The following is a 15336-nucleotide window of genomic DNA, read 5'->3' on the forward strand; positions in this document are numbered from 1 at the left end:
CTGCCCTCTACTCTGGCAGACTCCCACAGCAGACTAATACTGCATTTCAGTACTTACTCCATCACACTCAATTTGCTTATACATCTGTCTTCTCCTCTTATATTGTAAACTACCTAAGTATAGGACAATAAGTTTTACACCCAAATTCTAGCATATACAGGGTGCTCAGAGAGTGATTATTGGATGAACTTGGGTTGAGATTCAGAACAAACTTGTACTCCAAATACATTCTTTCTCCATATCCATGTGGTGATAAATGTTGGTAGTGAAATTTAGAAATTCCAGTCCTAGGCACTAACAACTGACCCTCTTAAGGTTTCATGTTCTTTAGACAAAGAGAACACTAATAAAATGAGTTGTAAGAAGCCAGTACAGTTCTTGGTATATAATAGAAATACTGTAATTTAGGGAAATTAAAATACATTAGTACTTGTTATATTAATATCAATTTAAATGCAATAGTAATAGTAAATAACATTTGAATGTTTATCATATATAAGGCACTGTTCTGAGAATTACATGTGTATGCACTAATTCACATAACATAATTAGAAAACATATATTTTTAGATTCTTTTTTAAAAATTTTTATACAATTTTTAAAGGTTATTTTCCATTTACGGTTATTACAAAATATTGGTTAGATTCCCCATATTGCACAATACATCCTTGAGCCTTACACCCAATAGTCTGTACCTCCCACTCCCCCACCCCTATGGTGTCCCTCCCTCCCCCCACACTGATAACTACTCTATATGTTAGGCTGCCTCTTTTTTTGCTATATTCACTAGATTATATTTTGTAGATTCCACATATATGTGATATCATACAGTATTTGTCTTTCTCTGTCTGACTTATTTCACTTAGCATAATGCCCTCCAAGTCTATCCATGTTGCTGCAAATGAAAACTTCGTTCTTTTTCATGACTGAGTAGTAGTCCATTGTATATACACCACATCTTCTTTATCCATTCATCTGTTAATGGACACTTAGTTTGCGTCCATATCTTGGCAACTCTAAAAATGCTGCTATGAACTTTGGGGAAAGAGTATGTATTTTATGCTTATCACAAAGACTATATGGAACTTGATATTACATTTTGAGACTGATCCTTGTCTCCTCCAACTGTGACCAAATGAAAAAAAAAAGGTGATAAATTTCAACTGCGCTTAATTGTGGTAATCATTTACACACACACACACACATATACACACACATATATACAATCATTATATATGTGTATATATACATATATATGCATGATTTGATATATATATATGTTGTACATCCTAAGCTTATACAATGTTATATGTCAATTATATTTCAATAAAACTGGGAAAATAAATAAATAAATGGACTAGCAAGCACAAAATTTTTTAATTAAAAATAAAGAAAAAAAGAAAAAGGAATAAACATTTTAAATGACAGTAGTTGAACTTCCCCTAACAATCTTTGTTTTCAGATTTCATGGCCACAGCCTACCACGACTTCCCATTTTTAAAAATCAGACTAATTTAAAAAACTGAAAGTATTCTTTAGACACCAAATTGTTCTTCTAGAATGACATTTTGATTAACAGTGTAAGGGGCTAAAAGCATGAGGGTTACATTTCTTTCAATGAAAACATGCACTTTAAAATCTAGAACTGTGCTTAGAGTGAATTTATATGAGGCAAGTGTTCCCAAACTTTGGCCCAAAATATTTCCCTGTCTGTGTTGTCTGTCACCATGGAGCTGGGGAAGATTCAGTAGATAAGGCAGAGTATGAACCTGACAAAATGAAATCCAACCAGGAGGACTGAACTGGAAGTTTCCATCAAAATGAAAATGAAAAGCCAAGGAATTGGTTGACTCTTTCCATGAAACCCTTAAATTCTGTTGAATTGGTTCAATAATAAGCCCCTTGGCATAACAAAATTAACAAAATCTCTTTTTTAATTCAAAAAAACATGTTTCCAAGCACTCTGAAGGTACTCTCTAGTCATTGTTGTTAGATGCTTAATATTGCCAACGCTAAAAACAGTGTCTTGTTTTTCTCTGAATCATTCAGAGCACTAGAACAAAATGATCTTGTACCCAAGACTCAAAAATGAATGTTCATTGAATTAATGAATACATTAATTCAAATTACCTTTCCCTTTTTTCCAGTAACTTTTCTGCATCTGCAATAAGTCCTGCGATGACGATTCGGTGCAGATTGACAGCTGCTAAATTTCCCACCCAAAGAGTGTCTCGGGCTCTCTTCAAGCCACTTCCAGCCTCAGGCAAGCATCTCAGAGCCTCCCTTCTCTTTCTAATTTGACCTTCCTGGTCCTTGACCCCTCAGGGCCCTGGTTGTTCCTCTGGACCAGTCTTTATTCCCACCACAGGAAGACCCTCTGGGGGTTGGCAATCTCAGTTCATGGCTTCATTTCATTTCCAACCTGTATTATGATAGCACTGCTCTGTCTCTGTTGAAAGATCCTTAGAGGACAGTAGAGATAATTTGGGTGGTGGTTTAGGATTTTTTAAGGTTTTACAGTTTTCCCAGCTGGTTATATGTTGTCAAACTCATGAAGAAATGTGAGCTGTCAATAAAACCTGATCTGAATGCTCTTAAAACAGAAGAAAAGATAATTACATAATATTACATTTTGTGGAAAGGGAGAAAAGACTCTATAATGGAGAAAAGGAAGACTCCATAATGGAAAGAATACCTGCATTTGCATCTGGTGGATATGAGTTCAAATCCTAACTATGCTCCTCGTTACCAATTTGACTTTGGACTCTTCTTGGAGCCTCCATCTCTCACATGTACGATGAATGTCATAGAGCCATTGTAAGGACTGAATGAGATTACATATGGAAACAGACTAAAGACACAGAGTGGGCAATCAATAAATATTAATTGACCTACCCCCCATATAATTTAAGATGCAAAGGAAGTGTCCATTGAAACTATACACCCTAAGCTCTTATGATATCTCTGGTTGAGTTTGGGGGGTATAACTCAAAAAGCAATTTTGGTTTTCACCTCAGTAATACATTCTCATGACAACTTTAGTCAAGAGTATTGTTGATATACAGTGCCTCTTACTTGGGGAGCATAGAAGGATAACATAGAAGTGTAATTGCTTTTTGGACAGAAACAACCACAACACAGAGAAAGAACTCATCTGTTTCATAGCTAAGTTCAGAATAGGCACATTATGTTTACAGGAATTCAAGTGTGTGTGTATGTGTGTGTGTGGAGAGAGAGAGACAGAGAGAGACAGAGACGGAGAGACAGAGATAGAGAGAGAGAGAATTCCCCTCTGCCCCTTCCCCTATTTAAAGTCACCCTAAAATTGTGCTACCCAGGGATTGGGAGGCCGTGACCAAAACACTCTGAGAAACCACAAAAGTTTAAACTCTAAGAGCAATGAAGGGGCTTTCAAGGATAAATTTGCCTCACTCTCTGATTTTAGAACCTAATCCCTGAAGTAAAATCAGACCCACTTCCTATTAAAAATATGGGTTTCAGTAATAAACTACAAACATTTGATATTTACATGCCAGTTCTAGATTTTTTCCTTATTTTTGTCGTTACTTTAATAGTATCATTTGATTTATCTGAAGAGCAAAATTATATTTCACCTTTTTAATTAAAATATAGTCATATCTCGAGGTGATTTTCAGCTGTCAAAGTCCAAATATTTCATCACTATCACCACAAAATAATGCCATTCATTAGATTACAAGGCAAGGGCCAAAATAACTTGACTTCATCTGTGGCTCTTGGTACAGCATTGTTTCTCTGGGCTATAACATCTGTCCCTGAGCAACCTAAAGCCATTTCCCATGTTGAAGATTGCCACCTTGTTTGTGTATGATTTTGCAGGATGATGTACTCCGCTTCATGGACCAAGAAACACAAAGATTTTAATGTTATTTCTAATGTTGCTTTTTATCATAGTGGAAGCCCACAATGTGACCATGAAGTTTGTAGCACTATGTAAACGCCACTAGAACAAATTTTTTGCATTATTCATTCACTTATTTAAAGGTAGTCTGAATCACAACTAATATAGGTAAAATACTCGGTAGCCATTTTCTCAACAACCAGAAATTAAACACAATGACATATAATAGCATCTTGACTTTATTAGGACACTATGACATTTTCTATATAAAAAAAAGCACAATTACATAAAATCATACACCCAATCAATTTTCAAGCACCTAGAAAAACTGAGTTCCTGAGCAAAATTCACTTTGGAGAAATATAAAATTCAGGGCAATTGTAGATAAAAGGTCACCCTATTATCTTTGGTGCTTCTTTATATAATCTGAAGAGAAAATCATGGAAAGGTAGAGATTTGGCAGCAAAATATTTGTGTCCTGTTGTCTGCAATGGGAAAGGAAAAGTGTTATTTTTACTCCCCTGAATCAGCCTTATAACACATATTCTCCAGGCAACGTCTCCAGGCTCTCTTAATAACCGCCCTGGGTGTCTTTGGTGGAGATCCATTAAACTTGGGAAAACATCAGCCCCTACAGAAACACACATAGAAAGGAACTCCATCAGCCCATACTACCAAAGGGAGTAAAAGTAGATTTGCAACCTAAACTAAGTAGCAGTTAATGGCAAGTAAAAAGGAATACGAGCTCTGGGTAGTTTCAAATCCTTGCGTTATCCACATTATACTTTGCTTTTCACAGCCAATCTTCTCAAAAGAGTTAGCTTATAATGAGTGACTTGTTCCTCAATAGTCTTTTTCCTTATACATCTTTAGTGGAGCATAATTACTTTACAATGTTGTGTTAGTTTCTGCTGTACAACAAAGTGAATCAGCTATATGTATACATATATCCCCATATCCCTTCCCTAGTGAGCCTCCCTCCCACCCTCCCTATCCTACCCCTCTAGGTCATCACAAAGCATCTAGCTGATCAAAACCATAATGAGGTATCACCTCACACTGGTCAGGATGGCCATCATCAAAAAATCTAGAAACAATAAATGCCAGAGAGGGTGTGGAGAAAAGGGAACCCTCCTGCACTGGTGGTGGGAATGTAAGTTGGTACAGCCACTATGGAGAACAGTATGGCGGCGCCTTAAAAAACTAAAAATAGAACTACCATGTGACCCAGCAATCCCACTACCGGGCATGTACGCTGAGAACACCATAATTCAAAAAGATACATGTATCACAATGCTCAATAGTCTTTCATATCTGTGATAGCTCCACCCCACTACTCTACAAATTCTGCATTTTATAGATACTAATCACCTACAAGTCAACAAAAGAAGCTTCTTTCCCTCCATCTCTCCATAGTTGACCTTCTCTTCTCTCTGGAAAAATCCCTGCTTGCTTGGCTCCTGGGCGTTCTGCCATCCTGATTTTACTTCTTGGACTGCTCCTGCTCTTTCTGCCTCTCCTCCTCCAACCCCCAAGAAGTAGCTGGTCCCCAAAGAACTGCCCTCTGCCCTCTTCTCTATTCCCACTTATGCTTAGCTATTTCAGCCATGCTCGAGGTTTCAAGTCCATGTATTCATGTGCGTGGCTCCCAACCCTGTCTCTAGGTCCAACTTCTCTCAAAAGTTCTCATACTTATTTTCCAAATACTGGATATTATGTCAACACCTCCAACTCAAAATGTACAACACGATAGAGCCTTTCCAGGATTTACTGCCCGTTTTTATTATTTGCGCTTCCACTGTCTCAGTTATGCAGACTCAAAACATTAGATTCATCTTTCACTCCCACCCTCTTCTTCCATCTCTAACATTCAACGAGCTGTGAAATCTCATCAATTTCAACTCCTTATTTCTAGCTTCTATGTCTCCGTTTCACCTGCCATTGCCCCAGTCCCGGCACTTCTCCCCTGTCACCAGGAACTCTGTTTTCTTTACCTTCCCCCTCTATCTTCTTTGATTCATCTTACAGAATGGGGAAGATTCTAAACACCAGGATGACGGAGACTGGATTTTTTCATACACCCAGTGCCTACCATGCTCAGTCCTAAATATTAAACTACTTTTTATGTAAGCATGGCTCTGCTCATGTTATCTTTTCCCCTTTTAACATTTCTCTGTCCTCAGTATTTTCCTGATTAAAGAAATACTTTTGGGGGTAAATTATGACCATGTTAATGGAAAGAGGTTTCAGAGAGGGCCTGGGATATAAGGTAAGGGATAGACGTTCTACCAATGTTTCTGACACCTGTGAAATATAAGTTGGGGGACAGGTTTACCAGGAAAGATAATGAGTTTGAGTGTTGACAACAGGAATTTGAAGTGCTTATGGAACATCAGGTGAATAGAGCCACAGGCATTGGTGCCCATGAGAGATGTCTAGGCTATGATTGACGTCTGGACTTGGAGACAGAGAGACAGTAGAGCAGGCTGTTTGTTGCATCAACTCTGCACCCAGGTTGCTGGGCTCAAATCCCACTTCTTCTGCTGTGTGAACCTGGTCAACATTCTCAATCTCTCTGTGCCTCACTTTCCTCATCTTTAGAATAGGCTTTAAAATCCCTATAGCTTAACTTGTCATGAGAATTACATATCATGAGAATGATGCCTTGGCACTTGGTAAGCACAAGGCAGGTAGTTATTATAATAATTTATATATTAGTTGAAGATGTGAGGGTGAATGAGGTCCCCCAAAGAGAAAACATATGATATGAGGAAAAGAACATGATAAGAGAGAGTCCTGAGGAATTCCAGCCTAAACTAGGTACGAACTACAAAAATAACATATGATTCTGGCTCTCACAAGGTGTATAATTCTGTAGGAAAGAGTGTAACTTCTGCTGTAATTGAGGCATGAGGATAATGTGATGGGAGTATACAAAGGAGAAAATTTTGAAAAAAAAAAACAGAATCTTTCTATCTAAGCACCTTATCCCATGCTTTGGGAGAAGTTCTAAGTAAAAAATGAAGAAGATGAGAGAGAAGTCATTCACTCCACATCAGGGCTAAGAATATATAAATAATGATCAATGAGGTGTCTATTGGTTTATGCCTCATTTGCAACCCCCAATCTAGAGCTGAACCTTCAGTGTTTACCTTCAAGGACCATTGCCAGGAACCTAGGGATGTCAGTCCTGGGAGCATTCTGCACTGGGGGCCTGCCTGTGACCCCCTCTGGCACTGGAGATAAGCCAAAACATGCAAAAATAAAACCGAAAGCTGAAATCCGGTAAGCTGTGCGCAGGACAATTGCATTCAACCCTGTATGAATATTTCCCTCCTCCTATTTATAGCTTCCACCCTTCTATTAAAATTTCCAGTAATGTCATATTGCACTGCTTTGGGGGAATGCGACAGCAACGCCTGCTCAGATCCATCCTTCCACAACGGGCAGTAAGTGCCAGGGTTTGACCAGGAAAAAAGAAGCTATTTCCCAGCAGGGGCCAGTAAATAGAGGCAGTACCAGTGACTCAGTGCTGCTCAGAGATACTCAGGGTCAGGAGCTCAAGGGAGAAGACCCTCTAGGTATTTTGTTTTCACTGAGCCATAGCAGAGACCTCCATGGCCACACCCACCATGGGGATTAAAACCAACTGTCAGGGGATCTGGGTTGTAACCTCCGTTCTGCTCCTGTCACCCTCTGTGACTTTGAACACGTCACCTAACTGCTATGAGCCTTAATTTCCCCATCATTAAACAGAGGGGATTGGTTAGACAATCTAGAAGTCACTCCAACATTCCATCTCTTTAATATGATCATACTCTGTATTAATCTGATGGGCAAAGTTATACTGCAGCAGCAAAAAACCCCAATGTCTCAATATTTACCAAAACTTAGATTATTATTGCTTCATGTAAAGCCAGCTGCAGGTTTGGGCAACTCTCCATAGCAATTGCCATCTATGCAATAACTCACTCTTCCAGGCTGACACAGGCTGTACCTATTATTCATACCATCTGGAACATATGGTCTCATCGACAACGTGCAGGTAAAGAGGGCGACTAGAGACACACACGGGCTTTTCACTGACTTGGCTCACATGTGAAATACATCACTTCCACTCAGCTTACATCAAGCAGAATGAGTTATCGCCCTGCTCGACCCCTGGTGGTAAGGGAGGAGGGGCAAGAGAATGGATTGAGAAGTGGAAATTTCCATGTTCTCAGAGGGGGGAGAAGAACTGGGTATTGATGAATGCTAGTGATATCTACACGCAGACCTCTATCCAAGACAAAGAGACTAGTGTCCCTATAAGAAGAACTTTTGATTTTTCCAGCTGCTTCCTAAGCAGTTCTGACAATGTTCTGAGGTCAGGAAGGAAGATATTATGATATTTTACCAATGAGGAAACGTGCCCAGAAGACAGAACATATGTAATGTCACAGAGTTGCCTCATTCATGGGACAGGACTAGACGCTGGGTCTCTTTGCTTCCTAGTGATTTAAAGAACACCAGATAGTATATCCAAAGACCTGCACTGGAACCCTGATCATTCATTATGATGACCTCCTTGAGCCTCAACTTTTATACATACGTTAACAGTATTAGAGACCTAGCTCAGAGTTTCCTTGGGACGATTAAATAAGATCATCAAAGGGAAAGCACCCGTCACAGAGCAAAGCAAATATTAGGTAAACAATACATTTTGTCCATTTAATAACTCCATTGTGTCTTCAAACTGTTCAAAGACACAAGCTATGTATTCTAACATCCAGAAGGCCCTGCACACAGAAATCCTCAAATAATGTTATAAATTAACCAGAAGCAGAGGTATTTTTATTGGAATTCATCTATATGGAGACTATGACCTCTTTGGGGATTGCGCAGGTATTACATTTTCCCCAACACCTAGCGAAGTAGCTAGAAGGAAGTAGAAGCTTAAAGTACGGGATTGTAACAACTGGGTAAAGTATACGCTTGGCATGTAGTAAGAGCTTACTATGCATTGTGGTTACTGGGGTTTTCCTTCTTTTGTGTAATGGAAGGAAGTGACAGTGGATAACAGGGAGGGAGGCTGGGAAAAGAGATGTTATAGACTGAATATTTGTGTCACCCCCACATTCATAGGCTGAATCTAATCCCCAATGTGATGCAATTTGCAGATGGGGCCTTTGAAGGTCATTAGGTCATGAGGGTGGAGCCCTCATAAATAAGATTAGTGCTCCTAGAAGAAGAGGCCAGAGAGCTAGCTCGTTCCTCTGCCACGTGAGGCCACAATGAGAAGTCAGCCACCTGCAAACCAGAAGAGGGTCCTCACCATAGTGTGTCCATGCTGGCACCTTCAGAACTGTGAGAAATAAATTTCTGCTGTCTCTCAGCCACCCAGAATATGGTACTTTGTTACAGCAGCTGGAATTGACTAAGACAAGAGAAAACATGTCATTCACCATCTCAGAACAGGGGGTGAAAAACCATTAAGGACAGAAAAAGGAATAGCAACTTACGTGAAGGATTCTTTGATCATGTTTCTTGCACACACACACACACACAAAATTTCAACATAAGAAAATAAATTCCTAGAGTTGGGAGAACAAAATCTTGCCCCATATTGAATGCAGCACAAGAAGTGCAAGGAGAAGAAAGATGGGGCAATGTGAGGTGCTGTGTGTGTGTCTGTGTGTGTGTTCTCCCTGTATCCCCCGCTCCACGCCATGAATGGAGACTCCTGTGGACTCAGAGCTTGTCATCTGATTCAAGGACAAAATCCCAACTTCATAAAGTCGCCGTAATGATTCAGTGCCGAGGGGCCATGGGCTCCTTCAAACAAGTGACCTTGGCTGGTTATCTCCATGGTAACAGCTCACATCCCAAACTGTTCCTTCCTGTGTGGGAGGAAACATTTCAGAAAAGGGGAAAGGCAGAATTGAACAGTGGTTTTTCTCTCTTATGACCCTTCTCCTTTGGCAAACTGTGTCCTTTCCCTGAACACTGCAGTCTCCTGAGGAAACCACGCACAGAAGAGGAGGGTTCAGCAACTTTATTTGCAGATGTATGCCCAGGATACATTTTTAAGAGTAAAAGCCTGAAGCTGCTTTTCCTTTAGTTTCTTTTAAGTTTCATGCTGCGCTCAGTATCATTCAGGATGCTTCACCATTCTTTTCCTTAGCAGCTCCCCAAAGAGGAAGGCCTGCATGTCCTCACGTTGAAAGACAAAGCCTAGAGGTCAGAGAGGATGCGTACCTTCCCCAGAGCCACAGAGCAACACAGCAGCCTCTACTGAACCCCCACTTCCACCCTGCCTTCCTGTGGTCCAGCCCCTGCCTGAGCCACCATCCTGGTCAATCAGCTGACGTGTCCCCCTGCAGCCCTAGACTCCACCTCCTGTGCCGTGACCCACGATGCTCCCTGTGAGTTCCTCCAACAGGGTGCCTAGATTCTGGGTGAGCTGGTTAAGCAAATGCACACTCTCAACCTAGAGTATTCATTGCATTGTAAGCTCAATGTTCTGTCTGTTCCACAAGGTCTAGGATCAGAGCAGCGTTTTACAGGATGATAAATGACCATTCTTCAGCTGAGCCCTGAAAGTGCATGCCTGACCACAAAACCCTCCAACTGCAGCTCTCAAATGTACCACTGGGTCTACTTTCCAACCAGAATCACAGGCCAAGAGCACTCACTCCTTGGCCCAGCTTCAGACTTTCCCGGTAGTTTTGATCCCATGATTCTGCCCGTGAAAGAAATCTTTTTCTCTGCAGCATCCCTGCCTGACTTTGACGTACAAAGGTGTAATTAGAACAGCATGGAGCAAGTAGGACGCTCCATTTACCTCATCCCTAACATTTAACTGCTTTAAAATATGGTTCTAATATCCTAGGTGCACAGGGCCAAATTCCCTTCTCAGTTTCTCACATGCATGAGTAAATCCACACAGACTAAACCCCCTGGGCCTTAGGTTCTGCTTAGAAGTTTTTTGTTGTTGTTGTTTTTAAAGAAAACAAATATTCCATTAAAACGACAGAGTGTACTCTGCATATTTTTAGGACAATTAGAGTTTAGAATTCCCTCTTCTTCCGCCCATGGTAAAAAGTTTTTTCCTTAACTATTTCCTCCCCAAGAGTGACATTAAGCTGGAATCAATTGAAGTGCTTCCTTGTCTTCTAAACTAGTCTTCTCTTCTTACGTTGTCCAAGTACCAACTGCTGGCTGGAGATCCTTGATGTGCTTTGGGAAGGATCCAGACTCCCCTGTACCTTTGCCAGATAAATCCTTTAGGGAGGCAGTTATATGTGAACCTAAGGGAAACATTTACTTCCAACAGAAAAGCCAAACTCACAGGAAAATGAGAAACATAAAAGTCAGGCCACTCTCTACCATCTGCTTAATTCAAAATGGGTCACTGCTTTGGGTAATTTTTCTTTAGCGTTTCCAACTGTGTGAATACAATCTTAAAGGAGACAGACTGGCTGTGCTCAAAGTTACAGCAAGACCAGAGGGAGGAGACTAGACAGTCAGTCTTCATGTGGGGGTGGCTGGGAGAGGAGGGAGGGCCAACCCCAACTCATGGCCTGGGTGCTTGGGTATGATCATCAGTTTGTGTGTACACAAAACTCTCCCTCCCCATATGCATATTTGCATATGAATGTATGTACAGCATCTATACATAGCAGCTCCCTGCCATTAGTCTGTGCTGCTGTGGCCACATGTGAATCATATTTGTTCAGCCAACATGTAAATCAAAGGTTTTCTTGCAACCAAATTTGGAGCAACATCTTCGCAAGAGTTGCCATGCCACTGCACGTTCAAGCTCAAAGACCTCACGGCCCCCAAATTTAAAAACAGAAGTGGAGTAAGACCCACGTGCAGCTCGTTTTCTATTCATTGCAAAGCATATCAAAGGAAGGAAAAGCCCAGCCTTGCTCACTCTATGATTTAGACAGATATAAGATATGCCTTCATGCGAGTTTGACTTGGAAGATGACCCAGATTCAGAGGTGGCTTGGAAAAATGTGTCTGAGATATCTTAGAAACCAGGCGTTTTCTTGAAGAATCAAAGAAAGAACTCATAAATTCCTAGGGAAAATGTGTTTGTTTATTTAAATTAAAAAATATCGTGAAAATTACAAACCTTTAAATACAGAAGACAATTTTATACAACTTAATAGAATAAGAAGGAAGTATATACATCACTTTTTAATAGGCGCAGATAGACTTGCACCAAACTTCAGGATTAAGCAATGGAAAATGTGACAATGCACATGTCCGTCGCAGTGAAGTTTCAGAATTCAAGTGATTCCAGGCAAGGGGCCAAACTTAACTTGGCTTCTTTCACCTTAAACAGCCCCCTTTGGAGTAAATCCACACTCTGAATTTTAAAGTGAACGGAGGGCCCTTTTTTCCCCAAACATAAATTTCCTCTAGCACTGTGTTAAGGCGAACGGATAAACCAGCTCCTACACTGTTAACCCTTCTATGGGAACAGTAGTTATTGCTGTCTCCAATCCAGGGAGAGCGTATTAAAAAAAAAAAAAAAAAGCTTTCATGTTTTTACTAGTACTAAATTTGACCTTTTGGTGTGTTTCTTTTCTGCCTTGTCTTCAAGGGCCTAAAGAGTCTGTTGCAAAGCAACTGACCACAGGAATACAGGGAGACATGAACAAGCATTCCTGAGCATTTTCTCTTAGCCATCTCGTTCCCTTAACTGAAGCATTATCAGTCCACCACCCAGACAACTCTACAGACTAAAGGTTGGTATCTGCCTCTTTGATTCACTGCTGGGAAAGTGACAGCAGGGCTGGGCTGGTGATTTGCCCTGGATTTCCCAGCTACATGTGTTCTCAGTCTCCAACTGCTCCTTTAAGTAAGCAGATCCTTTTTCAGACTAACTGGCCAAGGGGGAGATATTTTGTCCAAGCTTCCTCACACCAGGCCATGTAGGATTTATCACAGAGTCTTAACATCTAAAGACATCCTCCCAGCCCTCTGGGGATCTAGATCATCAGGAGTCTCAGGAAGGCAGTAAGCCTCTTGATGACATGCCCAGGACCACACAGTAAATCAGAGCTGGGGCTTGGGATTAAGAAACAGAGAACTTGGACCCCAGCTCTGCACAATCCCACCAGAGTATGCCCTTCTAAGTCTCAGCTATGTGAGGAAATGCCATGTCGTGGAGGCCCATATTATATCCTCTCCCTGCTCAGAAAACTAGGCTGGGAAAAAAGCAGCAGCGGAGCTAACGGTTTGGCTTTTTTCAACCCCACCATCACCCCTTCTGGAAAGATCGGGAAGATTCCCTGCACAGCTATTCAGAGTGCAGGTTAGATTCTGGGGAAACACTTCCAAGCAAAAAAATGTCATGTCGGCATGTGATGCTGGATGGTCCCAGATCAGAGTTCAAGGTTACAGGTTAGACAAAGGGTCAAAATAGCAGATTATTCCTATAATCCCAGCCAATGTTAACAGGTTTAAAAATTGCATATTTTCTTCCTTACAGTATGCAAATAGACCAGATTCAGATCTCTAGCTTCCTCCCATAAAAAAGTCCTTCGTCAAATATCTCCCCTCTAATCCAAAAGACCTCTAAAAGAAGCGCTGTAACCCGCGGGTGAACTAATGCCACAGGTTCACATTAGAGGTACTTACAGCCAATCAGATCTAGAAGAACAAAGCTCGAGGCAAATTAGCAAATCGAAACTGGTCCTTCGGGATGCCCTAGGCATCTGGCTGCCCTGGGAGTGGGCAGATGCTGCCGGCGTTACACAGGGCATCCCGTGAGGAAACAACCGCAAGCACATTGACCTGCTGAATTCCGCATGGGAACCCGACCCCCAGACCCCAAGGAAAGGTGCACACTGCACGTCCTCGGGGCTCTTCCAGCGGCAGGTCCACACCACAGGCACGTCATGGGCTGCGGGCTGCTGCTGGCTGCTCCTGAGCCTTGCCCCCTACCACCCCGCCCCCCCATTCAGGGGCTTGCCGAGGGTCTCCTGAAAGTGGCAGTTGCCCTGCAAAAGTGAAACCAGACACGAAAAGTGTCCTCCCTCGCTCTAACGGTGCTGGCTGATGGGGCCACCTGCGGAGGTCCTAGGGGTGCTAGGAATTCTGATGGATATTCTCCGAGGACCCTTCGCTGCTTTCATTGAGGGGGGTCTCCGAAGTCTCCTCCAGCTCGTCGTCCGCCCCCTCCTCCTGGATGGTGAGGTGCACGTCGGGCGAGGAGGACTCGGAGCTCACACTGTCTCCCTCCATGGAGCAGAGGGTGCAGGACAGGGCGGGCGCCACGCTCTCCTGCAGCACGTTCAGCATCATGGGCACCTGCACCGACCTCAGGCCGGGCATGGTGGGCAGCGGCTTCATGGCCTCCCCCCAGAGCCTCTCCTCATCTTTGTACAGCAGCAGGAGGCTGGATTTCTTCTCCCGCCTCTTGGAGTTCATGTAACCCAGCATGATTCCAATCAAGAAAATGCCGTAGAAGGACATGACCACCAGAACGTAGAAGTACTCGTTGCCGTTGCCGGTGGCGCTGCCCGGCACGTGGGACTCCAGGGGGCTGCTGGGGGCTGCGGTGCTGGCGTGTGTGCTGTTCAGAGGCTCCATCTTCAGCATTGAAGCTCTGCTCACGCAGCCGGGGTCTGGGAAAAAACCTGCAGGTTAGAACTCTCCCACGGCGTCACAGTACAGGCAGGAGGGTGAGCACGAGGTCTGTGGAACTGCAATATTGAAAAAGCTTATAGCTGCATGGAGAAGCAGCCGTAAGAGGTCCCACCAAACAGTTAACAGGGGTGCTTGGGGGCAAGCAGAGGTGGGAGGGGATGAGAGGAAGACGTTTCTTTTTCCTGTATACATGTCCATCATATTTTTAACTACTTCATAAAGTAAGCATGTAAAAAGCTTTGCTTTTATAATTTTAAAAGAAAAAGAAAAAACTCAATGTAAGAGAAGGGTGCATAGAGAAAAACAACGGTTTAATCACTGGGAAACTTTTTGAATGGATTGAGCAGAAAAAAAGAAAGTTTACATTCTGCTTTCAAATGTAAAGCTAGTTTTAATTCAAGGAAAAATTTCCTTAGGGAAAAAAGAAAGGAAAAGAAACCTGCATCTACAAATTGCTAGAAATATTCTTTCATTATGATTCTGAAGCAAAGTGGTGTTGCTAACTTACCAAGGCTGGCAAATTTGTCCCAAGTCCTGAACTCCTAAATCGTCAAGTCCAAGAATCTTCTTCCTCCGTGTGAAGCTCAGCGCTCTGACAACTCTGCCGCTGCACTTGGGATATATAGTCAAGAAATGCATCGTCACGTGTTCGGGGAGGAAAATTTACAACAGAGGTTGGTCGTGGCAGAGTGAACAGTGAACTCACAGCACTGCAGTTCAACTCACTGAACTTTGCAGCTGTGAAAAGAAAAAGACTGGGAAGTGGGAACTGCTTCCCACCCCCCAGCACCCAGCCAAAGTTTTCAGGT

The 15336-nt window shown here is 42.2% G+C and overlaps 1 protein-coding gene across 1 annotated transcript; it reads right to left on the bottom strand.

Annotated features, from left to right (window-relative positions):
• Positions 1-13522: 13522 nt before the first annotated feature.
• KCNE4 (potassium voltage-gated channel subfamily E regulatory subunit 4) lies at positions 13523-15088 on the bottom strand. Its single transcript, XM_057746230.1, has 2 exons — positions 15036-15088; positions 13523-14505 (listed from the first exon to the last, which is right to left on the bottom strand). Exon 2 carries the CDS (start codon positions 14477-14479, stop codon positions 13967-13969), a length of 513 nt encoding a protein of 170 aa, XP_057602213.1. The 5' UTR covers positions 14480-14505; positions 15036-15088; the 3' UTR covers positions 13523-13966.
• Positions 15089-15336: the final 248 nt, after the last annotated feature.

The sequence above is a fragment of the Hippopotamus amphibius genome, chromosome 8 (genome assembly GCF_030028045.1).
Source record: "Hippopotamus amphibius kiboko isolate mHipAmp2 chromosome 8, mHipAmp2.hap2, whole genome shotgun sequence".
NCBI classification, from domain to species: Eukaryota; Metazoa; Chordata; class Mammalia; order Artiodactyla; family Hippopotamidae; genus Hippopotamus; species Hippopotamus amphibius.

Excerpts from the sequence above, each read along its gene's own strand:
- KCNE4 (XM_057746230.1), bottom strand. The coding sequence starts at position 14,479 with ATGCTGAAGATGGAGCCTCTGAACAGCACACACGCCAGCACCGCAGCC.